General features: G+C 40.6%; 1 protein-coding gene and 2 long non-coding RNA genes across 4 annotated transcripts in view; 1 reads left to right on the forward strand and 2 right to left on the reverse strand.

Moving 5' to 3' along the window:
- The window catches only part of LOC134213870 (apoptosis-resistant E3 ubiquitin protein ligase 1), a 187,702-nt gene extending 181,439 nt beyond the window's left edge, over positions 1-6,263 (reverse strand). Inside the window, exon 1 of one of the 2 annotated variants that reach the window (XM_062693299.1) lies at positions 5,805-6,263. In XM_062693299.1, the coding sequence (XP_062549283.1) occupies positions 5,805-6,045 (241 nt within the window). In that variant the 5' untranslated portion in view covers positions 6,046-6,263. The remainder of the gene's footprint in view (positions 1-5,804) is intronic. The other variant, XM_062693300.1, reaches the window with a different exon arrangement.
- LOC134218321 (uncharacterized) lies at positions 1,471-1,934 on the forward strand. Its single transcript, XR_009981306.1, has 3 exons — positions 1,471-1,586; positions 1,651-1,732; positions 1,830-1,934. It is a non-coding gene; the product is annotated as an uncharacterized LOC134218321 (long non-coding RNA).
- A 9,881-nt stretch (positions 6,264-16,144) lies between the features above and the next one.
- Positions 16,145-17,040, reverse strand: LOC134218322 (uncharacterized). The gene is made up of 3 exons (XR_009981307.1): positions 16,906-17,040; positions 16,662-16,839; positions 16,145-16,597 (listed from the first exon to the last, which is right to left on the reverse strand). It is a non-coding gene; the product is annotated as an uncharacterized LOC134218322 (long non-coding RNA).
- Positions 17,041-27,385: the final 10,345 nt, after the last annotated feature.

The following is a 27,385-nucleotide window of genomic DNA, read 5'->3' on the forward strand; positions in this document are numbered from 1 at the left end:
TGGTATGTTACAGAACAGTTTAACAGAACGTTATACGATGAAGGACCGTCCTGCCGATGAAGACCCGAAAGGACCGGAGGCCCGGAGGAAGGAAGTAATATTTTAAGATTTATGATTTACTACAAGAGTATTTGAATTCTACAACAATAAAACCATAGTCAAGGCATTTTATTATTTATCGCTAACACCAAAACCTCTTGGAGAGTACTGCCCATGATCGCATATTTGTAACACTCGCATTTTTGTTCATTTTGTAAAAAGTCTGTAAATCGTTCAGAAAGCTCGATTTACGCATCTAATCCCACAGCTGTAAAATAGGCTTTACTAACTTGCTTATCTGTGGAAAGCTGGAAATGATTAAATTTGTGGAAAGGATTGACAAAAGATTTACAAAATTAACAAAAATGCAAATGTTACAAATATGCGATCATGAGCAGAGTAGTATCTGCCTATTTGGCCCACTATTGAAATGGTTTTGAAGGGTAAATGCAAGAAAGGGTTTCAAGATCAGAATATGACAAAACATGAATACGAATTTGGCACCAAAAACCTATCGTAATCTATTTGTAAACCATTATAAAAGACAGTTGGCCTCATTTGCAACCTTTTCTAAGCCACTTAATCTTGATGCCTGCGGAAATCTCTAGATCTAGCTTTATGCAAACATTCACATGAAATAATAAAATACGTTCAGTCTCAACAAAATAAATTAAAGTTTATTGTACATGAAACCATAAAATGCCATAATCAAATATTGATATCATGATTCCGGAAATGAATATTTCGATATCAAGTTGATTTATAAAGCTGAAAGTTGGTCAGGATGCATATTATGAGTAAGCAAGCAGCGTGGTGATGTTTCAGAGCTATTCCTTTGGCAATCATGAAGGATTCAGCTCTTACTACTCGTCTTCACTTTCCCACTTTTTTGGTCTGATTTTTTTCAGAGCTGCAGAGTTTGTATAGACTCCTTATGTAGCAAGCCCAAATGACAATTGATCCTATTTAAAGCCGAAAGTAACTTTTATAGTAACAAAACGACTCAAGGAAGTATTTCATCATGGTATTTCTCAGGCAGTTTTAGTCAAAGCATGGACTGCCCTAATAAAAAAAGTTGTAACCTGCCACAGTTATCTCGCGTAAGCTGGTATTGAAGCTTCTAACAGAACAAATCATCAGCTGCAGTGCACAGTCCCTGGCCTTTCCGAACCTGCACACTACTCATCACTTACGTATCACACGGTACTAAACTAACAGAGAATGAGTTACAAATGCATACGAAGCAGCATCCGTATTGATATGGAGATGGGCTGGAATCCTGACGCTCCTCGTTTGCCAATCTCTGAATTTCTTAGGATTATCTGCTTTCTAAATTCGCCTGCGCTCTGTTTAAATTATCGCCATCCAAAGTATCACAGGGTGATGTACGTCTGAGATTGACTGGATGAGATCAGTTGTCGGTTAATACTCAAGCAGTTGACTACCTAGTTCCAGAGGGGATAAGAATTAGCCTGACCGGCAGAGACACATATTGAAATAAAGTGCTGTACAGAAGCTCAGTGCATGGGCTTTGTGTTTTGCAAGAGGTAACAGTGATAGTCAGAAGTGATATAGAAATAAATATAATACTCAATGTGAATTATTCTACAGCCAATATGACCTTCTAGGAGATCTCTTTTACGGGATGCTCAGCTAGTGTGATGGAGTAAATTAGCAAGATTGCAGGAGATCGGTAAGGACTAAGAACGACAACTAAAAACCGATCCGTAGTGCCTCCAACCAAATTGGTGATTCTCTACTAAAGTGATTTTAATTGTTATATCACCCAGGCCTATCTATTCTCTATTCATGTCCAAAACCCAAGGCTTGGTAAGCCTCATACCGTGGAGCATTGCCTGGGTGACCTGCGAGGTGAATGGGAATGTCTGCTGTGGAGTAACAGTAACATGGCAAACCTGATCGTCTTTGGATTGTAACGCTTTAAACACACGCCCTCGAGGCCAGCAACTCCTTGGGAGGTTGACGTCCACAATCAGCATCAGGTTATCTTCCTGGTTTGGCTTCATTGGTTGCAAGCACTTAGTCCACCACGTCAACGTTTGGATGTTTGGATTTAGCACCTGGGATTTTTCAGCTTTGCCACCTATTTCTTCCAGAGCTTGTCATCGTACAAATTGACCATTACTGTCAATGATCTTTTCAGTATATATGGTCTGTCGCCAAATGTGATCGTGGGTTGATGGAATTTGGTTGTACTTAACAGGAAATTAATTGATGTTAGAGTGATTTTCTGAACAAACTGAAACTCAAACACTCCCAGCAACCGCCGAAGTGTAAAGGGATCGGTGGGTTGAACGTCCATTAGGTGTTGGGACTGACTGACGGACTTCAAATCTGATTCATGATTGTTCAAGGTTTGTTGGCGGAGTGTTCTGGACGCTTGAAAGAAATTGGTTCCAGTAAAACCTGACCATGCGTTAGCCCGTTGCAGATGAAATACCTAATTCCCGCCGCTAGTACGAGCTATCGCAAGCATTCAGCAAGCAAATCAGAGAAATAGATTTCGACCATACCCAAGTAACAATTTCATTGCTTGTTGGATTTATTTAATTCTTATGGCGGATTTATGACAGCAATCACCGTGACCAGTTGTCAAGTATCATTGGCGCTCTTATTGCTATCAATAAACCTCTCATAAATCTGCTGAAAAAGCTTCAAACGTCAAATGGTGATTGATCTTATGGGCAGCTCTACGGTTGTGACGGAGAGCGTAATAAGTCATGTTTTCAAAGCTCGATCAAAGCCACAATTTTTGACTGTTATTTGGTCGAATGAATAACCTCAATAAGAATATTTGCATTGCAAAGAGTTTATTACGGTGTTTGATGAGAGCAACGTTTTTCTGTTCGATATGCATGATGGCCATATTGAAAATAGAAAAGCATTTTCAAGTCAGTGAAATTCATCACTGAAATTCACTTTTAGATAATATTTACACCGTGTATAGAACTGTTTTGCAAATGGTTAGACTTACAAATATATTGGTGGGGAAAATAAATAGATTAAGTGGATATTTGGGATATCGATGTCATAATTATGTCCAATGTATTGCCCATAACTACATAATTTTGACGGCGCATAGTGCTCAATCTCCCTTTTTTACTAGGTTTCACAATAAAACTGAACGCGCAGCTCATTTCAATAAATACATATTGCAGGAAAAACTAAATACATTTTGTTGTTGTCATATTTCTATCTACAATCCATTTTGTTATTATTTTTCTGTGATGTTTTTCTTTCTTCTCTTTTTCCAAGCAACCTTTTTGACAGCTGCCGCAGCCAATTTCCCTTTTTTGCGGGTAACCCGATCAAGCAGTACAGCCGAATCAGTACATTCCGGCTGAACGCGGCATCCTGACTCCGGTGTTTTTTCCGGTAGATTTGCCATCCTAGTTGCAAACCAATGAACCGTTTTCCCCATATCCTTCTTTTCTAGTAATTCTACTACCAGAACCGAGGGTATATCGTGTACATTTTTTTTCTCGCTGTGGACCCCAATCAGCCGCAACGTTCCTTATCCTATTATTAATTAAAACTTTCTCATATCGATCAAAACAGCTCCGGTAGCTTTTGCCATTTTATATATGGTCAGTCGTATGCCACGACACGTTACCAACCCGGAATGATGTGGATTATAAAACCAATCACTTTCCCTGGCTGCACCTTTAGCATGGTGGAGATTCAATTGCAAAAACTTAATTGGTTTCATTTCTAACGGCTGCCGATTCCTGGTGACCTTTTGGGGGTGCTTGTCATCTGTCGATTGTTCCGTCAGAACGTTTTTAAGAGGCTTCCGCTTTGCCTCCACTCGGTTTTTTTGGACTGCAGGCAAGATTGTTTCTGATGACACGGTTCAGTTTACTATCATCTTTTTGCCTTTCTCGTACAACTAAGTTGTACCGAAAGGCTATCATTTCACTCCGAAAACGAACTTTTTATAGAAGCCTCTGAGACCCATAGTGTTATATACCAATCGACTCAGCTCGACGAGCTGAGCACATCTCTGTCTGTCCGTGTGTATGTATGTGTTTATGTGTTTATGTGTGTGTGTGTGTGCACAAAAGCTATAAAAAACATTAGACAACTTTTCGTATAGTAATCCTTAACCGATTTTCTCGCAACAAGTTTTATTCGACAGGGGACAAAGCCTTGTTGATCACTATTGAATTTTATAACGATCGGTCATTGCGTTTCAAAGTTACGAAGAAAATGGTACATCGGACCATATAAACCCCATATAAGGTTGGTGTCTTAACTAAATGCGAGAAAGGCACCACCAACGCTAGGTGGATTAATCTTGGTTTTTATCTTCTGTCTTACGCTGACTTTGTGGTTTAATCTTCCTCAATTGCGTTTCGCTGACACGGTAAATAAGGACTAAATTGCGTTCATTGCATTCATGAAGGGATTTTTAATCAACATTTAACGTCCACACCTTGCTTAGTAGGCATCCGAAAGCCGGTCAGCAGTTCCGCATCATCTTTCGTCAACAGCCTGAATGTAATCATATCTGTTGATCAGTCCCACCAGATCCTCGACCAGACTATAAATTCTGTAACTCAGCACCTATTGGTGACCCAAAAATCAATCAGTGTCGGCAATTTCTCCGCCTTCTGTCGCGACATCTCCAGAATTTAAAAATGATATGGAAATGCTAATATCATCTTCCAAACTCAGACGTACATGTTCATGATAGAATTAGAGGCGAAAGTATAGAATTGATAGTTCCGTTAGGATACGGCAGGCATGAAGAATGTTTTTAGAGAAGTCAATTTGAAAGCGAGCGGAAGGCAATATTTGCGATGGCACATATCGCACGACTTTCCTTCTGCCAAACTCCCGTATGAAGGGGGAGGGAAGAATATCAGTGTGGAAGCTGATATATCTCCACTGGCAAAAGGAAGGTGGTTTGATTTGCTCATATGCCATCGCGTGCGGAAGGATTTTCTATCGATGAATACTGTCTCCAAAATTCTAATATTACATCAGCATCTAGTCGAATAGGATTTTTATTGCACAGATTTGTTTTCTCCATGCGTCCGTCTCGTCGCAACCATCTGCCTCGGAGAGAACATAGCAGAGGAAGGCATTGCTGCTGTACCGTCGACCAATAACAGCTGAATTGATGGATGCCCCCACCAGGGGTAGTACACTAATTAATGATTTGAGTGTATTACTTCTACGTGAAGTTAAACGATTTACAATGATATGGAAATGCTAATAGCATCTTCCAAACTCAGACATGTACGTCCTAATTGCACAGATCCTAATAAAAACGTAGAAGTAATACACTCAAATCATCAATCAGAATTTAAAATTATTTCCGATCCGAAAGTGGTGTTTTGAGTAGTTAGTATAGACAGATTTATATGGAACAGAAGTCGACGGCGCACAGCTTCCACAGCCTTTCCCTCCAGGCTTCTGTTGAGTCGTAACATGTGCTCTTCGGCGCTATATCTTGCCATAAATGCAAGATACAAATTTTACGTGTGATGAATATTGAGCAAGTCACTATAAGGCTAGCACATTCAGAAAAGCCTCCCGTAGAATACTTCATTATTAATTGAATTATTCCAACTACGATTTTTGCCACACAATCTGTTGAAACTGAAGCATGAGGAAACTTTTCTAACTAGTTCCAACCACGCTCCCGCTGCATTCCCCACACCCTTCCCAAGCCGCAACCACGGCAGAAGATGACCCTTCTGCCATTAAACAAATGATTCAGGAACACGGAAACTCACCTCTGTCACGGAAGAGCTGTCTGTATTTGCCTAATTGACTCTGCTCCAGCCATTCGTCGACGAGGCTGCTGGAGCGGCTACCGCCCCGACGAAGCGGCGGATACCCGTGCAGGATCTCGTAATCGGCCGAATTTTCTATGAACCACTCACTCCACACGCACAGCACCAGCTTGGCCAGGGAAATGGTAAAAGTCAAACTCAGCACCACGGCCAGAAGGATTTTTACACACCGCACAATCATGGCACCCCAACTCGCGGACGCAGGACACTTCACCGACGACACTTCAGAATGCAGTATGCAAAAAATCCCGATAGTTTGACATTTTGGTAATCACCTCGTCGACGCTCGATTGCTCGCAGCTCCTTCGTACGGCGACGTCGTCGTCGTTTGCATGGCAGAGTAGTTATCCAGAAGCATAGAGCATGGTTTGCTACGATGCTAATGGTTTCGTAGGAGGTTGTAAATATAGCCTGCTTCGATGTGGAAAAATGACAACATGGAGAGGAACGACTGTGTGCGATTGAGAGGGTTCCGTGGGATAGAACTTGAGAGCGTGAGCGAACGCTATCGCATCCAGAAGCACGTGTTGGATTACTCCGATTACGTCCCAAAATTCTGCGGTGTTTCCAACAGTCAGCTGTTTGAAAGCACGAGGGCGATGCATCGTCCTTAAAAATAGAGTGCATAGTCGAAAAAGCTTTTCCAGCTTGATGGTGTAGAACTTCAGCTTTTCTGGATGCGGTGTAGTTTGCAATGAGCTTTTTCGGACACAATCGTAGCACCATCTGCACCTCACATTCTACATGGTTTGCAGAAGCATGGAGACGCTTGGTGCGTTATTCATTGAATTAATATCTCTGAATTCTGATTGTTTTCGAATAGGGTTACTCAATAATATATTTGTTTTAACGAGTCGAATAAAATTTAAACAAAAACCAGCCTTTTTAGGCTGCTGAAAAAATGCTGTTATAAAACGCTGATTTTTGAAAAATATGACATTCTCACTCACAGTTTTCTAATTCGAAACATGTACACATTTGTTAAACAAATAACATTTCAGCTTGAAATAATTTTGAAGATGAGTGCTGAATCTTTTCATAATAAACTAGTCTTTTGTTATTGTCTTTCTGGCATTGATTTTTCTACCCGTAGTCTAATTCCTTTAATAGGAACATAGAAAAGAAGATTCTTTAGCAACAACTCCAGCGTATCAAGAATTTTTTTCTTCTTTATTAAAAGGGTTTTCAGCCCATGTTCACCTCTGCAGCGTATCAAGAAAAGCTCGTTTAAGATGAAGCTGTTCAGATGAGCAAGCGCAAAATAAGAATTCGAATTGGGTGATTCCATGGGTGATTCTTCAAAACACGGCTACGTAACATTTTACAATACAAATTTACGCATATTATACTTATGTATATGTATTGTACAACTCCTAACCATGGCTCCTTATTTAGAATTAAAGTAAAGCACAACCCTTCAAAAAATATCCATAGCTACACAAGAAAAAGCAGAACTCGTTCATCATAGGTAAGTCAGCGGAAGCCCTCCACCATAGGCATTTGCAATCGGTGCAGCGTAACCTCCCGAGTAGACATCTGCGGCTCCGTAAGTCGCCGGATATCCACCGATGGAGCCATACGGATAGGCGCCAGCAGTACCCAAATTGTAGGCCGTTGGTACGCCATAGAGGGGGTAATTGGTTTGTGCCACCGGAGCAGCGCAGCAAGCGGCGATCACCGTTGCCAAAACGATGCACAGCTGAAACGAATCAAAACAAAATCGCTTGAATGATTTGAAAGCGAACTGGACTACTGGGATCGGAACGTACCGGTTTAATCATTTCTTGCCTTGATTGATTTGGTTTTCACTTTTTTCGGTGGGGGATATGCAATGAAGATGCTTCGAAAACTGACACAATGTACGAACGTGTAGAACAATTTATACCAAATAGTTGCAGCTCATTAGACATTCAAAGCATGCTTCTAGCTTGTTTGATCAGGTGCAAGCTAAACAAGACTTTGGTCAAGAAACAGATCTGAATGCAAAATTAGCTGGGTTTGGCTAGAATTTTTGTATGTTCCGGATGGGTTCGGATCGTAGATAAACATCGATTTAAATTTCGCAGCAGATTGGTACAGTAGACGTTTGGTAATTGCAAGACAGTGAAATGCAATGTTTTGATCTGCGATTTAATTCATTTTGGATACTTCACGTCAAAACGGAGTGAAAGTAATATAGCTTACGTCAACTAACAACGTTTTGTTGCCTAAAACGCATTGCAGTTATTGTACTATGGTAGTGTACATTACAGCAAATCCGGAGAAGACAAGTTCAATTCACGGTCCAGTCTAGAGAAGACAAATTTATAAAGAAACACAGTCAACCGTCCGTGCACCAATATAGAAGTAACAATGGAGTCATGGCAAAATTGAGATGAGGAACATCAAATACTTGGTAAGCTGGTCAAAGGGATCATCACAATAACCTAATATTATTACATTTAGGATTAAATGTACTTCCATTGTGCTTTTTATACAGGAAACATCAATAATGCTTAAAAACTTGATGTTAAAATGCACAGCATATGTAAGATCTAACACGAAAAATGTTTTATTTTTATTCTCTACTAGCAGACCCGAAGAAATCGTTTCGCCTAAAATTGATTTATTCTCTAATTAATTTTCGAGTTAAGGGTGGTATGGACTTCTAAAGTACTGTGCAAATAGATAGGGCAAGTAGAGGTCAAGTAATGATTCCTGTACTGATATTCCTTGGGCAGTACGGAGCTTACAAGGAAAGCGAATAATCAGGTAATAGCAGGCGTATTGCAGTGAAGAAAACACAGACTGACGTCTTCCCTAGCGGAATAATGCACAGATGCATTATTCCGCAAGTAAAATTGACGTTTTTTCTGCACAGCAATGTTTTTTTTTCTGCAAATCTGAACTAGACAACTGTTTGTCCGGACAGTTCTTCTTAGGTTCCAGTCGAAGGGGAATTGCGTGAGTACTGACAACATGACCTGACTTTGCTTAATTTCAGGTTGAATTCCCAGGTGCCAGTGGAACGGTCAAATCAACAGTGAAGCGATCTGAGTTTCTTTGTGCGCAGGGAGGATACGTTGGTTCCAATAGATGACACACTGGTTGGAAAATAAACTTTCCGGTTCGGAGAAGATGGGCGGCTTCGACTTTTTCGTAGGATGAAATGGATGACTGATCTTGCGACCAAATCGGTCATTCGTCTAGATACCCCTACTTTCTACCGCAAATTTTAAATACCGCTCCATGTTTTGGTGAAAGAAACGGCACTTTGTGCGTTAATTCGAATGTTTTGCTCCCAAGAAGGAGCGTGCCTAGTTGGTGGGAAACGACAATCAATTTACCAACAGTATGGATAATGACGATTTTATTTTAAAATAAAGGCATTACAGCGATAAAGCGTTTCCGAAAGTCGCTAATATACTTTCGAAGAATCGGATAAATGGATGCAAAATGGAATGAGTTTGCTATCTCGCTTCGCGCATCTTTGCACGGTTGTAACAGCCCGACGTTTCGTTTACACCCTCTTATCATTTATTCGAATATTAAGAAATCCGCGACCAAAACTCAATAATTCAACCTTATTAGTTTACAGTGCCTGCTAGTTGTTATCAAAAAACTTTGAGATGTAATATAAAAACTTGAACATGCTCTCACCAGAAGCCATCGTTTTTCTCAAAAACCAAAATTTCCCACAGATCACTGATAGAGTAACTGAGGCAGAATGAGGCATATGAACCATCATTTTGAATATTTTCCATCCATTTCATCCATTCATCCATGACGGCAGAATGCGAAAAAAAAATCCCCAAGAAGTGCTGGATAATCTCTAGGACAGCTAATAAACTTCTCCTGAAATGGTGGATCTCTAGAAATGCTATTCCTTCGTGAATTCCGGGAATATTTTTACAAAATCTAAGAATACTTTTGGGAGTCCTGCAAATTTCTCCAGGAGCTCTGGAAATCTTTCCAAGAAAACTGAAATTTCCTCAAGAAATACATCTGGAATATCCGATGGATTTATTTGACATACAGTAGACATGCAAGTCATTTAGCTGCAATGCTTTTTAACTGCAATTCGATAGTTGCATGCACATTTACAGTTCAAAATGATGTCAAAGTCAACAGCAGCTATAATGCGCCACACAATTAAAGGCAATTTTATTGTATCTGATGTCGTTTGACAAGCATTATTGAATGTCTAAAACGCGTTGCAGTTATCAAACAGCCACTGTATCTCCTGAAATTGATTCTAGAATTCCTTTGAATAAATACTGCTGGAATTTTCTCTGAAATTGCTCCTGGCATACTTTCTTAGTCGCTGGAAATTATTCTGAGTGAGTACTTGATTTTATTCAGAAAATGTTTTCGTAGAGATTCATGAAGAAATATACGAAAGACGTTTTGTAAAGAAGAATTTCCCAACATATTCCTAGAAGTGCTTCCAGAGGAGTTCCAGGAGAAATTTTGAGTGATGCCTGGAGAGATTATTTTTGAAGAAATCCCTGGAGGTATTTTCAATAGAATGCAATGTTTGGAAGAATTCCTGAACAATAATAATTCCTCTGGAGGGTTTTCCGAAGGAGTTTATGTTAATATCCAATGAAATTTCTGAAGAAACATTTTGAAGAATTCTTAGTGGCATTCTCAATGAAATTACTTAGCTATTCCAAAACGAATTGAATGCATTTTAATTTCGCCGCCGAATATTTTGTACCTCACCGATGGCTATAAAGCAGTAAGTCAATGGGTTTTGCACATTTTTTTAAATAGAGCAAATTTAATGACAATTTGAATCTGTTCTAGCTCTATTGCTAATTGCTGGTCGAGAAATCATTCAAGAATGTATTAAAAAAAATCCTCCAGGGATTCACATCAATAATTCGAAATTCTTCAAGACTTGCTCCAAAAATCCTCCTGAGGTAGTTCCTCCAGGAACTCCCAAGGAAGTTCCTCCAGGAACACCCAAGGAAGTTCCTTCAGGCACTATACCGGAAGTTCCTCCAGGAACTCACTCGGAAGTTCCTCCAGGAATTCCCTCGGAAGTTCTTCAAGTAGTTCCCCCGGCAGTTCCTCCAGGAATTCCCCCAAAAGTTCCTCCAGGATTTCCCCCGAAAGTTCCTCCAGGAATTCCCCCGGAAATTCCTCCAGGAATTCCCCCCGAAATTCTTCCAGGAATTCCTCCGGAAGTTCCTCGAGGAATTCCCTCGGAAGTTCCTTCAAGAATTCCCTCGGAAGTTACTCCAGGAATTCCCTCGGAAGTTCCTCCAGTAATTCCCCCGGCTGTTCCTCCAGGAATTCCCCCGGAAGTTTCTCCAAGAATTCCCCCGGAAGTTCCTTCGAGATTTCCCCCGAAAGTTCCTCCAAGAATTCCTCCGGAAGTTTCTCCATGATTTCCTCCGTTTCTTCAGAAATTCCCTCGGGAGTTCTTTCAGTTCTTTCAGTTCTATCGGAAGTTTCCCCGGGAGTTCCTTCGGAAGTTCCTCTGGGACTTCCTCCGGAAGTTCCACTGCGAGTTCCTCCAAGAGTTTCTCCGGAATTCCACCAGGAGCTCCCCTGGGAATTCCTCTGCGAGTGCCTCTGGGAGTTCCCCGGGAGTTCCTTTGGGAGTTCCCCCGGGAGTTCCTTTGGCAGTTTCCCCGGGAGTTCCCTCGGATGTTTCCGCAGGAGTTCTTTCCCGAGTTTTTTCGGGTGTTCCTTTGGAAGTCCCTCCGGGAGTTCCTTTGGAAGTTCCTCCGGATCTTCCTTCGGAAGCTCCCCCGGGACTTCCTCCGGATGTTCCTCCGCGACTTCCTCTGGAAAGTTTCCTTCAAAGGATTCCCTCCTAAAGGTCCCCGGGAGTTTCTCCACAAATTTCCTCGGGAGTTCCTACACAAATTCCCTCAGGAATTCCTTCGGAAACTTCCCCGGGAGTTCCTTCGAAAGTTCCTCTGGGACTTCCTACGGAAAATCCTCCGCGAGTTCCACCGAGAGTCTCTCCGGGAGTTCCATCACGAGTTCCTTCGGGATTTCCTTTGGAAGTTCCTCAGGGTCTCCCTGCGGAAGTTCCCTCAGGAGTTCCTTTGGAAGTATCTTCGGGTCTTCTTTCGGAAGTTACCCCGGGAGTTCCTTCGGAATGTCCTCCGGATCCTCCTGCGGAAGCTCCCTCGGCACTTCCTCCGGATGTTCCTCCAGGCCTCCTCTAGAAGTTCGTCCACCTGTAAAAGTTCCCCCGGGGCTCCTTTCGAAAGTTCCCCCAGGACTTCCTCCGGAAGTTCCTTCAGGACTTCCTCCGGAAGTTCCCTCAGGATTTCCTCCGGAAGTTCCCTCAAAATTTCCTCCGGAAGTTCCTCCAGAAGTTCCCCCGGGAGTTCCTTTGGAAATTTCCCCGAAAGTTCCTTCGGAACTCCTCCGAGAGTTCCTCAGGGAGTTCCCTCGGAAGTTTTCCCAGGAGTTCTTTCGCGAGTTCCTTGTCTCTTTGGGAGTTTCTTCGGTTCTTCTTTCGGAAGTTATCCCGGTAGCTCCTTCGGAAGGTCTTCCGGATCCCATCTGGAAGTTCTCCCGGGACTTCTTCCGGAGTTCCCCCAGGACTTCTTCCGGAAGTTCCCTCAGGATTTCCTCAGGAAGTTTCTCCAGGATTTCCTCCAGAAGTTTCCTCGGGAATTCCTTCGTAATTTATAGATGCTCCCTTACTAGATTATATTACCAGTTGCTAGTAATATCTGCCGTTCTTATAACTTTTGAAGTTCCTCCAGGAATTCCTTCGGAAGTTCCTCTAGGAATTCCTTCGGAAGTTCCTCTAGGAATTCCTTCGGAAGTTCCTCTAGGAATTCCTTCGGAAGTTCCTCCAGGAATTCTTTGGAAGTTCCTCCAGGAATTCCTTCGGAAGTTCCTCCAGGAATTCCTTCGGAAGTTCCTCCAGGAATTCCTTCGGAAGTTCCTCCAGGAATTCTTTCGAAAATTCCTCCAGGAATTCTTTCGAAAGTTCCTCCAGGAATTCCTTCGGAAATTCCTCCAGGAATTCCTTCGGAAGTTCCTCCAGGAATTCCTTCGGAAGTTCCTCCAGGAATTCCTTCGGAAGTTCCTCTAGGAATTCCTTCGGAAATTCCTCTAGGAATTCCATCGGAAGTTCCTCTAGGAATTCCTTCGGAAGTTCCTCCAAGAATTCCTTCGGAAGTTTCTCCAGGAATTCCTCCGGAAGTTTCTCCAGGAATTCCTCCGGAAGTTTCTCCAGGAATTCCTCCGGAAGTTTCTCCAGACATTACTCCGGAAGTTCCTCCAGGAATTACTCCGGAAGTTCCTCCAGGAATTCCTCCGAAAGTTTCTACAGGAATTCCTCCAGAAATTCTCTCGGAAGTTCCATAACGAATTCCTCCGGAAGTTCCATCAGGAATTCCTCCGGAAACTCCATCGGGAATTCCTCTGGAAGTTCTATCAGGAATACCTCCGGAAGTTGCAACAGGAATTCCTCCGGCAGATGCATCAGGGATTCCTCCGGAAGTTCCATCAGGGATTCCTCTGGAAGTTCCATCAGGAATTCCTCCGGAAGTTCCTTCACGAATTCCTTCGGAAGTTCCATCAGGCATTCCTCAGGACCCAGCAAACACAAGATCGTATATCATAGCGAATAAATGTACAAAGTGGAGGCCTTATACGTGCATTTTGCACGCAGTAAAATAGAGGAATGGGCCTATATCGCCTCCACCTTGTACACTTATTTGCTAGCATATGCGATTTTGTGTTGGCTGGGGAAGTTCCATCAGCAATTCCTCTTGAAGTTCCATCAGGAATTTCTCCGGAAGTACTTCCAGGAATTCTCAAGGAAGTTCTTCCAGGAATTCCTCAAGAAGTTTTTCCAGGAATTCCTCCGGAAGTTCCTCAAAGAATTCCTTCAGAAGATCCATCAGGAAATCCTCCGGAAGTTTCATCCTTAGGAAGTTCTTTCTGGAAGAAATTCTAGGAAAAACTACCGGAGAAATTCCTGGAGGAACTTCCGGAGAAATTCCTGGAAGAACTTTCGGAGGTATTCCTGGAGGAACTTCCGGAGGAATTTCTGGAAGGACTTCCGGAGAAATTTCAGAAGAAACTTCCGGAGAAATACTTGGAGGAACTTCCGGAGGAACTTCCAGAGGAATACCTGTTGGTACCTTCGGAGAATCTCCTTTAGGAACCTTCGAAGGATTTTCTGATTAAACTTCCGGATTAATTCCTGCTGGAACTTCCGGAGGAATTCCTGATGGAACTTTCGGAGGAATAGCTGATGGAATTTCCGGAGGAATACCTGAAGGAATTTCCGGAGGAATTCCTAAAGGAACTTTCGGAGTAAATCTTGGAAGTTCTTTCGGAGGAATTCCCGGACGAATTTTCGGAAGAATTCCTAGACGAACTTCCGGAGGAATTCCTGGAAATAATATCCAAGGAATTTCTAGAGGAACTACCGGAGGAATTCTTGGAGGAGCTTCCAGAGGAATTCCTGAAGAAACTTCCGGAGGAATTCTTTATGGAATTTCCGGAGGTATTCCTGATGAAACTTCCGAAAGAATTCCTGGTGGAACTTCCGGAGGAATTCCTGGTGGAACTTCCGGAGGAATTTCTGATGGAACTATCGGAGAAATACCTGATGGAACTTCCGGAGGAATAACTGAAGATATTTCCGTAGGAATTGCTGAAGAAACTATCGGAGAAATTCTTGGAAGCACCTCCGGAGGAATTCTTGAACTATCTTCCGGAAGCATTTCTGGACGAACTTCCAAAGGAATTCCTGGACAAAATTCCTAAGGAATTTCTGGTGGAACTTCCGGAGGAATTTTCAGAGGTCGGAGGTGAACTAGCCTTGGGCTAAAAACCTCTTTAATAAAGATTTTAATAATAATAATTTTTAGAGGAACTTCCTGATGGAATTTTCGGAGGAATTTCTGATTGAATTTCCGGATGAATTCTTGTTGGAACTTCCGGAGGAATTCCTGGACGAACTTCCGGAGGAATTGCTGATGGAACTTCCGGAGGAATTCCTGATGGAACTTCCGGAGGAATTCCTGGACGAACTTCCGGAGGAATTGCTGATGGAACTTCCGGAGGAATTCCTGGTGGAACTTCCGGAGGAATTCCTGGTGGAACTCCCGGAGGAATTCCTGATGATACTTCCGGAGCAACTCCCGAACGAGGAATTCCTGATGGAACTTACGGAGGAATTCCTGATGGAACTTCCAGAGGAATCCCTTGACGAACTTCCAGAAGAATCTCTGGTCTAACCTCCGGAGGAATTCCTGGACGAACTTCCGGAGGAATTGCTGATGGAACTTCCGGAGGAATTCCTGGTGGAACTCCCGAAGGAATTCCTGATGGATCTTCCGGAGGAATTCCTGGATGAATTTCCCAAGGTATTTCTGGACGAATTTCTAGAGGAATCCTGGAAGAACTCCCGGAGGAGTTCTTGGACGAACCTCCGGAAGAATACCTTAACTTCCTAAAGGAATTCCAGGAAGAACTTGAAATTAATTAAATTTGTTCACGCTGACCCACGCCACCCATTAACTCTATTCGATCGCCACCTCCCTATATTCAGGATATGACAACAAATTATTCTGAAAGAATTCCGGCGCTCACAAATTGTGAAAAAAAATCCTGTACAATGAAATTTACAAATTGATCATTTTTACGGATATTCGGTATCTTGTTGGCCTCCACAAACACCTTTACAATTACACAGAAAAAAATAAAAAAAGAGGAGGATGAAGCGGAACTTGAGCAGCTGGAAATATAATTGAAGCAAACTGTACTGGAAAAATCATTACTTCTGCGGGAAATCATAGAAATAGAAGAGGAAGATCAAGACGACAGCGGCATACGTCGGTGTAATGTTCAGCGGGCAAAGTTCGGAAGTAGAGTGGGATCAATATAACGATAGTAGGCTCGCATATCAGGCTCAGGTGATTGACTCGAACCAACACGGAAAGCTTTATGAAACGTTACTAGCTAGACATGCATGCCACGACGGCATAGAGGTTGCTGGCGTTTAATCATCTTTCTCTTTCAAGCGCAAAGGAAAGATAGGATTTGTTTTCATCGAAACGTTTCCCGATGAAAACAAACTCTATCTTCGCCGTGCGCTTGAAAGAGAAAGATGATTAAACGTCGCAACCCTATACAGCAACTAGCAATATGAAGCAATGGGCAGGTATTCTTCCGGTGACTCAACCATTGTGCCTTCAACAGACAATGAATGTGCAAAGAGCTGAGGCAAGTTTACATGTGTCATGCTAGAAAATTTAATATTATTATAATCTTTATTAACCAAATATCTCGGCCCTTGGCCGGTTTATCTCATGAATGCTAGAAATCTCCAGACGCACAGCTTGACAAAGCTCATTCTTTAACTGGTGAAGATGACGCTCTAGGTCAGTCATGTCCTTTCTCGAAGGTTTCAATTTACGAAACTGAGTTTCGAATTTCCCGCACGGGTCGATGAAAGCGAAAAAAACTACAGAGAATTGACTTCAGCAAGACTCTACTGCAGAATATGGGATGCAGGGATGCAGAATATACGGATAACACCCCGGTATGCGGTAACAATTTATTCAGCGGGCAAAGCTCGGAAATAGAGAGCAATCAATACGATGATAGTTGCCAGATCAGTCTCGTGCCGTACCGTTCAGCCGTGTGTTCCGTAGTGGGGAGAGATCTCACTCAATTCAATTTGAGGCGGTCGAATTTTTCCTCTCCATATTGAAAGTTTCGTCGAAAAACTTATGTCTTCTAGACGAATCACAAAACTACAACAAGAAACAAATTAATAATTATTCACTAGAGAAAGAGTTATTCAATATGTATCAATACTCCTCATCCCGAATTACAATGGCCCAGCTGCAATTCAACCAATGTCGGCAATGCACTCGGTAGAAACTCCGTTTTTGAATTGTTTTTTCGCTACGGCATCTCCAAGTCCACCTTCTCCGCTTCGTTTGCAACAATTATTTGGTCGAGGTTAAGGCAGCCATTATCAAAAACCGCAAAACTGCGAAAAATGTAGAAATGTTTAAAACCGAATATTTTTTCAAATTTATTGTTTACAGATACTTACCTGCTTGATGACATTTTTTCTTTATCATCTTGCTATATTGCCGCCTACTTTTTCAATTGCGTTTACCAGTTGTCAAAATTACTTCGGTAATTAGATCAAACTTTCCTTGAGCATTTTTCTTGAGATCTGCGTACTAAGCTTTATGAAGAAATTGATGTTATACTTGTATGGGAGGTCCTTATACCAAAAGGGGGAAGGGTATCGAACCATCTTAAGAATCTTCCCCGGCCCCAAAAACTTCTGCATACAAATTTTCACGCCGAGCGGTTCAGTAGTTTGGGAGTCTATAAGATTCAGACAGTCAGAAATTTATTAATATATTTTTATGTATATAAATAGATTCAAATGAATTTTGTATTTGAATCAGTTCTTTACTTATTCGAAAAATGTGCTGAAGGCGACTGGTAGGAATCGAACTCACAACCCGAGTAAGCTAGACAGGTGCTTTCTTGTCTAAGCTACGAAGGCCCTCTTTGACGGCTCTCGCTGTCCAGCGGCTACATACCAATCCGAAATACCAACCTAGGATATGGTCCAGTCCGATCTATTTTTAGAATTATCTTTGTCGTTGAAAAAGCAAATCAAGTGATAGTGAGTGAACATTATTGTATGGCAACTGATAGTTTGGCATATTCTCAATCAGTGATCTATATATAAAAAACGAATGTTTGTTGGTTACTGTCGCTAAAACTGTAGAATGGCTGGATCAATCTTGCCTTCGGATTTTTTTTCCTTGTTGGGTATTTCAATCGCTGCGACCATTTTTTAGATCTATTGTGATATATGCCCCATTTTATATAGTTTTGTCAAGTTGACGCATTATTGCTATTTAGAGCAATCGCATCGCCTTGACTGGCAGAATTTTCCCAATTCGGTATTATGGTTCTGATGAATCGTATTGGGATTTGTTCTCAAAAATTCAGAGGGTTTTCTCAGCCCCTGTGGAAATTGAAATCTCTTTCTGAAAATTTCCGGACAATAGCGTAAAAGATGTTCCGAGTCTTCAACATGTATGCCACAGAAACGACATACATCTTCTTGAAGTTCTCCTAACAGCTTCAAGAGATATCGACTCGGGCAATGACCTGTTACAGGACCTACATATGTGCTAAGCTATTTTTGTGTAAGATCTAGGATTTTGCGAGTACTGAATACGTTTGGCTTAATGAAACGTTTTGACTGTCTCACAATAAAGGTGTTCTTCCAAATGCCCTCTATTTTTTAATGTTCCTAAGACTTAAGCATAAATTAGAGCATTCCAGAATAGCCTGAACTTCAGCTTGGAAAATAGTTGGCCACTTGCCCATGGAAATTGAAATATTTAGCCCTGGGCCAGTCACGCCTGCTCCAACTTGATTGTTCAGCTTTGAGCCGTCGGTGTAAAACACAATTGATCCTGAGCGAAGATTTGGTCCACCACTTGTCCATATACTTCGCTCAAGATTAATTACATCAAAACATCGATGAAAGTTGTATCTTCTCCTCATCCAGTCATCATTGTTTGTGATGAGCGAGTTGATACTAATTTTGTTTGCCCTTTCAAGTCACCTCCGAAAAAAATTGAAAGTTTTCTGATCCTCGAAGTATTTTTCTCAGCTTCTAGTTGAATAAAATGATCCAATTCAAGTCTAACTCCAAGAAGCTTGGCTGAATTTGAAAGTTTCAAATCTGTTCCTTTCAGTTTTTAAATATAAAATGAATTGTTTCTTTTCCTTGTGAGCCACCAATGTGGTTTTTGAAAGATTTATATTCAATCCTTCTTTTGGTGTCTTTGGATGATTTGTTCTTCATAGCCCAACGAAGGTTTAAGAAAAATTAAAAGTTGAAGCTCCCAAAAAATGCCGTAAAATTGGAAAAATTGTTCTCTATATATAAAAATTAATGTTTTTCTATTGGTGATACTTAAACTCGAGAACGGCTTGATTAATCTTGACGGTGCTTTCGGATGATTAGTTCCTAAGTCAGTGTGTGAACCGGCGCGAGAAATAAAACACGTTTTAAATCAAGTACGTTTTTATTCTGAGAAAATTCAATAATAATCTTAACATTTTGATCCTACGAACAGAATATGTCGTATTTGTTCTCGTACGTTCAGGAATGGCAAATGTATGCGGTAATCAATTTCAAATGTAGATCAGTCCGTTCGTAACCAAAGGTCTTTCAACGAGTTTCAAATATGCTAGGGCTTTTTTCCTGTTGGGGCGTGCTACTGCGATCAGTTATTAGATCTATTGTAGCATTCCTCGTATCCTTAGTGTATAAATAAGTGCATGTCCAATTACTCCATTACTATTAAGAAGTAATGCAGTATCGGTATCGTAACAGTTCTTGTTTTGTTTTCTCAAGAGCATCATTGAGAAAACAAAACAGTAACACTGTGATTTGGCCATGCATCGGAACTCTAGCCATATCCTTGTCGTACTTCTTTAATGCTAATGAGTTTGTTAAGTATCTAGAATTTTCGTGAAAAGAGAGAAGTGAGGTATGAGAAATTAGAAGTGAAAAGTTAAAGAGAGTAGTGAGAAATGACAAGTAAGAAATGAGAAGTGAAAACTGAGAATTTAGAAATCAAACGTGAGAAGTGAGAATAGAGGAGTGGGAGGGAAGAAAGAAGGAAGGAGGGAAAAGATAAAAAGAGATATGTAGACGAGAAGGGAATGAATTGAGAAGGGAGAAGGGAGCAAAGAATAAGAAAAATAAGAACAATGAATTGAAAAAAAAATCATGAAGAAGAAAGAAAGAAGGAAGATGGAAGTAAAAGAAGGAAGGAAGGAAAAAAGAAGGAAGAACAAAGGAATAAGGAAGAAAACCGGAAGAAAGAAGGAAGAAAGAAGAAAGAAGGAAGAAAGAAGAAAAGAAGGAGAAAGAAGGAATAAAAAAGAGCAGCGAAGGAAGAGAAAAGGAAAAAAGAAGGAATAGAGAAAGAAGAAACGTCGAAGAAAAAAGGGAAAAAAGAGAGAAAGAAGGAAGATAGGTGGACGAAAGAAGGAGAAAGCAGGAAGAAGTTCGAAAGAAAAAAAGATGAAAAAAGGAAGAATGAAGAAAGAAGGAATAAAGAAAAGAAAAAAGAAAGAGGAAAAAATGGAAAGGAAAGTATAAAGAAAAATGGAGCAAGTGAAAAGGAAAAAAGGAAAAAGTAAAAAGAGAAAAGGAAGAATTAAAAAGGAAAAAGTTAAAAGAAAACCCAGATTAATCCACCTAGCGGTGATGGTGCCTTTCTCGTTTTTTTTTCGAGTGAGTAATTTCTAGGCACTTTTGGTATAAAAAAAGAATTTTGGCCATAACTTCGAAGTTCATAGTCCGTTCTGTCCAATTTTCAATACGAAACAATGGGACAAGATTCTGCGTCGAATAAAACTTATTGCGAGTAAATCAGCTAAGAGTAAGTACCTAAAAAGTAAGTGAGAATGTTTCTTGTAAACAAATATATTTTGGCCATAGCTCCGAAGCCCATAGTCTGATTGGGTCAGTTTTCAATGCGAAACAATGGAACAAGGTTCCGCGTCGAATGCAACTTGTTGCGAGTAAATCGGTTAAGGATAAGTGCCTGAAAAATGAGTGAGATTATTTTGCGCACACACATACACACATACACACAAATACACACACATACACACACGCACACACAGACATCACCTCAATTCGTCGAGCTGAATCGATCGGTATATAACACTATGGGTCTCAACTATGGCAAAAATTTGGCCATAACTTCGAAACCCATAGTCCGATTGGGCCAATTTCCATACGAAACAATTGGGCAAGATTCTACGTTGAATGAAACTTGTTGCGAGTAAATCAGCTAAGAGTAAGTGCCTAAAAAGTGAGTGAGAATTTTTCTTAAAAAAATATATATTTTGGCCATAATTCCGAAGCCCATAGTCCGATTGGGCCAATTTTCAATACGAAACAATGAGACAAGATTCCGCGCCGAATGCAATTTGTTGCGAGAAAATCCGTTAAAGATAAGTGCCTGAAAAATGAGTGAGAATTTTGTAGGCGTTTCTCAAGTAAAAAAAATAATTTTGGCCATAACTTAGAAACCCATAGTCTGATTGGGCCAATTTTCAATATGAAACAATTGTGCAAGATTCTACGTCGAATGAAACTTGTTGCTTGTCTAAGTGTCCAAGGGTAAGTGCCTAAAAAGTGAGAATTTTTCTTATAAAAAAATATATTTTGGACATAATTCCCAAGCCCATAGTCCGATTGGGCCAATTTTCAATACGAAACAATGGGGCAAGATTCCGCGTCGAATGCATCTAGTTGCGAGCAAATCGGTTAAGGATAAGTGCCTGAAAAATGAGTGAGATTATTTTGCGCACACACATACACACACACACACACACACATACACACACAGACATCACCTCAATTCGTCGAACTGAGTCGATTGGTATTTAACACTATGGGTCTCGAACTCCTATAAAAAGTTCGTTTTTGAGCGAACATATAGCCTTTACGTATACTTTGTATACGAGAAAGGCAAAAAGGCAAAAATAAACTTTGGCCATATCTGTTTAATACCGATCTGTTTAATTTTCAATACGAAACAATGGAACAAGATTCTGCGTCGAATGTAACTTGTTGCAGGCAAATCGGCTAAAAGTAAGTGCCTAAAAAATGAGTGAGAATTTTTCTTGTCAACAAATGTATTTTGGCCATTACTTCGAATCCCATAGTTCGATTCGACCAATTTTCAATACGAAACAATGGGACAGGATTTCACGTCGAACAAAACTTGTTGCGAGCAAATTGGTTAAGGATAAGTGCCTGAAAAATGAGTGAGAATTTTGTACGTGTTTCTCATGTGAAAAAGTGGATTTTGGCCATAACTTCGAAACCCATAGTCCGATCTGTCCAATTTTCAATACGAAACAATGGGACATGATTCTGCGTTGAATGAAACTTGTTGCGAGTAAATCAGCTAAGGCTTAGTGTCTAAAAAGTGAGTGAGAATTTTTGTTGTAAAAAAATATATTTTGGCCATAACTCCGAAGCCCATAGTCCGATTCGGCCAATTTTCAATTCGAAACAATGGGACAAGATTCCGCGTCGAATGCAACTTGTTGCGAGCGAATCGGTTAATGACAAGTGCCTGAAAAATGAGTGAGATTATTTTGCGCACACACATACACACACATACACACATACACACACACACATACACATACACACACACAGACATCACTTCAATTCGTCGAGCTGAGTCGATCGGTATATAACACTATGGGTCTCCGGGACTCCTATAAAAAGTTCGTTTTTGGAGCGAACATATAGCCTTTACGTATACTTTGTATACGAGAAAGGCAATATTAGCGTGTTATGCGCATAGAAAATAGTATTTTGGCCATAATTCTTGATCCCATAGTCCAATTTGGCCAATTTTCAATAGCAAACAATGGGACAGGATTCTCAGTCGAACTTGTAGAACTTGTTGCGAGTAATTCAGCCAATGCTAAGTTAAAAAAAGTGTGTCTACAAATTTTTGTACACATACACACATACACATACACATACATACATACACACAAACAGACATCACCTCAATTCGTCGAGCTGAGTCGATTGGTATATAAAACTATACACTAAGTCGCACTGAGCACCATAGGCGAGCACCACTCGCGCTCATTAAAAGAAATGCCACAATAACTCGTACTGAGTATTTTGAGCGAGCACCACTCGCGCTCTTTACGAAGATTAGCAACACAAAGTCGCACTGAGCACCATATGCAAGCACCACTCACGCTCATTCTAAAATTTTGTAGTAACTATTTGTACTGAACACTGCTAAGTATGTCTAAGTTGAATTAGCCAACGCGTTTTATTTATTCTGGTATCAAAATTGATAGCACTATCAGAAAAGTTTCATTTGTTGACTATGAGACGCTTTACACGTGTGCTTGGGACCAATTTTTTTAAAGATAAATCTTGAAGCGCAATTTTGAGGATTTAGTCGAAGAATTCATAGTTTTCTATGCGAGCGCCTCTCGACACATCGAGACGCCCAGTCAAAATAAGAACCCGAAGCACAATCACGCGAATAAGATGCAGAAATGAATCAAATCAAGCAGCAACACAGGTGGGGCACACTGCAAAGACCCTCCACACGCCAATGAAAAAGTAAAATTGAAGAGAAACTGTTAAACTGTACATATTACTCTTTCATCGGACAACAGCCTCAACGGCTATCAAACTGAATTTTTTTTTAACTCAACGTATACTACTTATTTATTTATTTATTTCGAATGCACTCACCCGTAGGCCAAATTTATCCATTTTATTGTTATCGCAAACTTTTTTAGCGGATCACATCACTTTCACTAGTTTAGACAAACAACTCAGCATTCCCATGTGTGCTTCCGCTTGCTTGATTCTACAGTTTGTTTGTTCTAGACATCCAGCAGGATCGCCAAATGTGGAGTTTAATCCGACTGTAGGCAAGCGGGAGCCACTTTGGGTAGGGTAAGACGGTATAATGCGCCCCACCTGGCCAAAACGCCCCACTTTGATTTCTAGAAAACTATAACTAACTAAGGGTCAAAATCTGTTGGTACCAATTATTATTCGTAAAACCATCATCCTATGTGAATATGGGAGTATTTTTGTATTACGTAATAAAAATAATAGAAAAATACAAAAAGTTACAGTTTTGATGTAACTTTCAATGTTTGTTTGCTCAACATTCTGGAGCGATGCTAGCATACTGTCTGCAAAACTTGCACTGGAACACTCAGTTGGGCAACCAAATAACTTTTCTCAGTGGTTAATATGATATAAAATTGCTTCCATCTTCAAAAATGTTACTTTTTTTAAAAATATGTTTCACTGGTCAAAACGCCCCAGTGTAGGCAGGACAATATGCCCTTACCAACAGGACACAAGCACGGCGAGCTTGCAGCAGTTGCTACCAAATTATATGGGAACTATTGAAATGTAATTCCAACCTGCTGGAATGGACTTATGTTGGTTTTTTAATGTCAAGCACATAAGGATTTGTAACCTTTTTATTATGGGATTGATAAAATACTAATGAAGGGCTATGGAACGTCTTTGGTTAAGGTGGGGCGTATTGCCCAGGCACTTCTTGAAATCCATTTTTTCACGACTTTTCAAAAAAACTTTATTACGTGTTATTTGTAATATTTTTATATGACTACTCACGGGTAATACATTTGCGACTTCCTGGCCTACCAAATAACACAAAGTTTGTATAAATTGCGTTGAAAAGTAAAAAGTTATCAAGGAGTTGCCTTAGGGGGGGCATATTATACCGTCTTACCCTACCTTATGCCATTTGATGGTTAACTACATGTCTGTCGAAATATAGCCCGATTGCTTTGATTAATAATAATGCGACCATCGGTTGTAGTTCACATTAGGTCTGCTTTGATGTTTTAGAAACATTTGAATATTTGCTTTGTATAGTAAACGGCAAGTGCTGTTTCACTGCCACACAAAAAAGTCGAAGGTCAAACGGTCGAAAGGACAAAAGAGTGAATGCTCATAAGGTGGAATAGACAAAAAGTCGAAACAAAAAAATGAGTCAAACGGTCGAAGGTCAAAAGGTCGAGAGGACAAAAGGTCGAAGGGAAAAAAGGTTGAAGCAAAAACCCAGATTAATCCACCTAGCGGTGATGGTGCCTTTCTCGACCTTCGTAAAATGTGTGTGCTTGAAAAAGATGAGCTAGTGGCTAGGAGTAAAAAAGACAAATTTCTTTGTCCGTTCTATGAAAATCAGATTATTTATGGCAAAGATATTGTAGATCCAGTTGAAAACCGAAAATCATATTTTGTCCCATTTCCGGATGTCGCAACTGCATCGCGAGTGGTGCCCGACTATGGCACAGTTGCGCACAGGAGTCTGCGAAGCGGCCATGTTTTTGATGCCAGCATCATAATCATCGATTAATTTAACAGGAAGACGTAATTATAGTCATCGAAAACCTCCCATTGAAAATATGTTTCAAATATCTTAATATTTTGGCGAAGTAGGGCGCTTGGTGCCGATCGAAATATGAACATTTTTAAAGGTGTCAATATTCTTGTTCAAATACACCTCGTATTCATACTTTCGCACAAGTTCTCGAAAAATGGTGAAAATTTTTACGTCCATTTGGAAAAATCAGTTCGGAATAATGGTTTGTTTACAAAATAGAATTGTCAGTGGAAACCCAATTTCAATAGAACAATGGGAAACTCAAAGATGTTGGCTATTGTCAGAACGTAGTGGGTAGGATTGGGGTGCCAGATACCTGGTTGCGCACTACTCGCGATGCAGTTGCAACATCCGGAAATGCGAGAAAATGCGATTTCGCGGGACCTCAGTTCGGTTTTCAGCTTGATCTACAATATGCTAATAAGAATTTCGACATTTTTGTTTCCTTTTCCAATCTTTTTGACGTACATAACCCTGTTTTATTTCACCCAGTCATATATTTTAAGGATATCACTTTTGGATGTTAGTTGAACTGAAGCTCCGACTACACAAAAGAAAACGAAAATGTCATTCCCATCACGCGAGCGGAGGCAATATTTGTTATGATATAAATCTCATGACCGTCTTTCTGCCAAACTCCCGTATGAAGTGGAGAGACAGAGACATCATCTCAGTTCGTCGAGCTGAATCGATTGGTATATATTGTACTTCAGTTGAAAACCGAAGTGAGCTCTCGCGACAATCGATTTTCTCCCGTTTCCTGTGGTCGCAACTGCGTCGCGACTAGTGCGCATCATGGCGCACGGCGGTGGCATAGATGCGCACTAGTCGCGATGCAGTTGCGACATCAGGAAATAAGGAAAAACTCAATCGTCGCGAGAGCTCACTTCGGTTTTCAACTGGAAGCACAATAACACTATGGGTCTCCAGGCCTTCTGTAAAAAGTTTGGTTTTGGAGCGAACATACAGCCTTTTCGTATAAAAAGGCTAAAATGGTGTTTCGGCCATATCTTCCGATCCCATAGTCCGATCTAGTCAATTTTCAATAGGAAACAATGGGACAGGATTCTGCGTCGAATGCAACTTGTTTCGTGTGAATCGATTAAGGTTAGGTGTTTTGGTCATAACTTCCAATCCCATAGTCCGACCTGTCCAATTTTAATAGGAAACAATGGGAAAGGATTTTGCGTCGAATGCAATTTGTTGCGAGCAACTCGGTTGAGAATAAGTGCCTGAAAAATGAGTGACATTTCTTACGCAATATTTTCGTATGAATTTGTATTTTGGCCCTAACTCTCGATCTCATAGTCCGATCTGGCCAATTTCAAATAGGAAACAATGGAACAGGATTCTGCGTCGAATGCAACTTCTTACGAGCAAATCAGTTGAGGATAAGTGCCCGAAAAATGAGTGACATTTTTACATCGATTTTTTCGTATGATTTTGTGTTTTGGCCATAACTTTTGATCCCATAGTCCGATCTGGCCAATTTCAAATAGGAAACAATGGGACAGGATTCTGCGTCGAATGCAACTTGTTTGCGAGCAAATCAGTTGAGGATAAGGGCCCGGAAAATGGTGACATTTTTTACGCGATTTTTTTTCGTATGAATTTGTATTTTGGCCGTAACTTTCGATCTAATAGTTCCATCTGGCCAATTTCAAATAGGAAACAATGGGACAGGATTCTGCGTCGATTGCAATTTGTTGCGAGCAAATCCGTTGAGGATAAAAGCTCGAAAAATGAGTGACATTTTTTACGCGATTTTTTCGTATGAATTTGTATTTTGGCCATAACTTCTGATCCCATAGTCCGATCTGACCAATTTCAAATAGGAAACAACGGGACAGGATTCTACGTCGAATGCAACTTGTTGTGAGCAAATCGATTAAGGATAAGTTCCCGGAAAAAGAGTGACATTTTTTACGCGATTTTTTCGTATGGATTTGTATTTTGGCCATAACTTCTGATCCCATAGTTCGAGTCTGGCCAATTTCAATAGGAAACAATGGGACAGGATTCTGCATCGAATACAACTTGTTGCGAGCAAATCGGTTAAGAATAAGTTCCCGAAAAATGAGTGACATTTTTACGCGTTTTTTTCGTATGAATTTGTATTTTGGTCATAACTTCTGATCCCATAGTCCGATCTGACCAATTTCAAATAGGAAACAATGGGACAGGATTTTGCGTCGATTGCAACTTGTTTGCGAGCAAATCAGTTGAGGATAAGTGCCGAAAAGAGTGACATTTTTACGCGATTTTTTCGTATGAATTTGTATTTTGGCCATAACTTCTGATCCCATATAGTTCGATCTGGCCAATTTCAAATAGGGAAACAATGGGACAGGATTCTGCGTCGATTGCAACTTGTTGCGAGCAAATCGGTTAAGGATAAAGTGCCCGAAAAATGAGTGACATTTTTGAGTAGTTTTGCGCACACACACACACACATACACACACATACACACACACACACACCGACATCACCTCGATTCGTCGAACTGAGTCGATTGGTATATAACACTATGGGTCTCCGGGCCT

Source organism: Armigeres subalbatus, chromosome 2, assembly GCF_024139115.2.
Source record: "Armigeres subalbatus isolate Guangzhou_Male chromosome 2, GZ_Asu_2, whole genome shotgun sequence".
Classification (NCBI taxonomy): Eukaryota; Metazoa; Arthropoda; class Insecta; order Diptera; family Culicidae; genus Armigeres; species Armigeres subalbatus.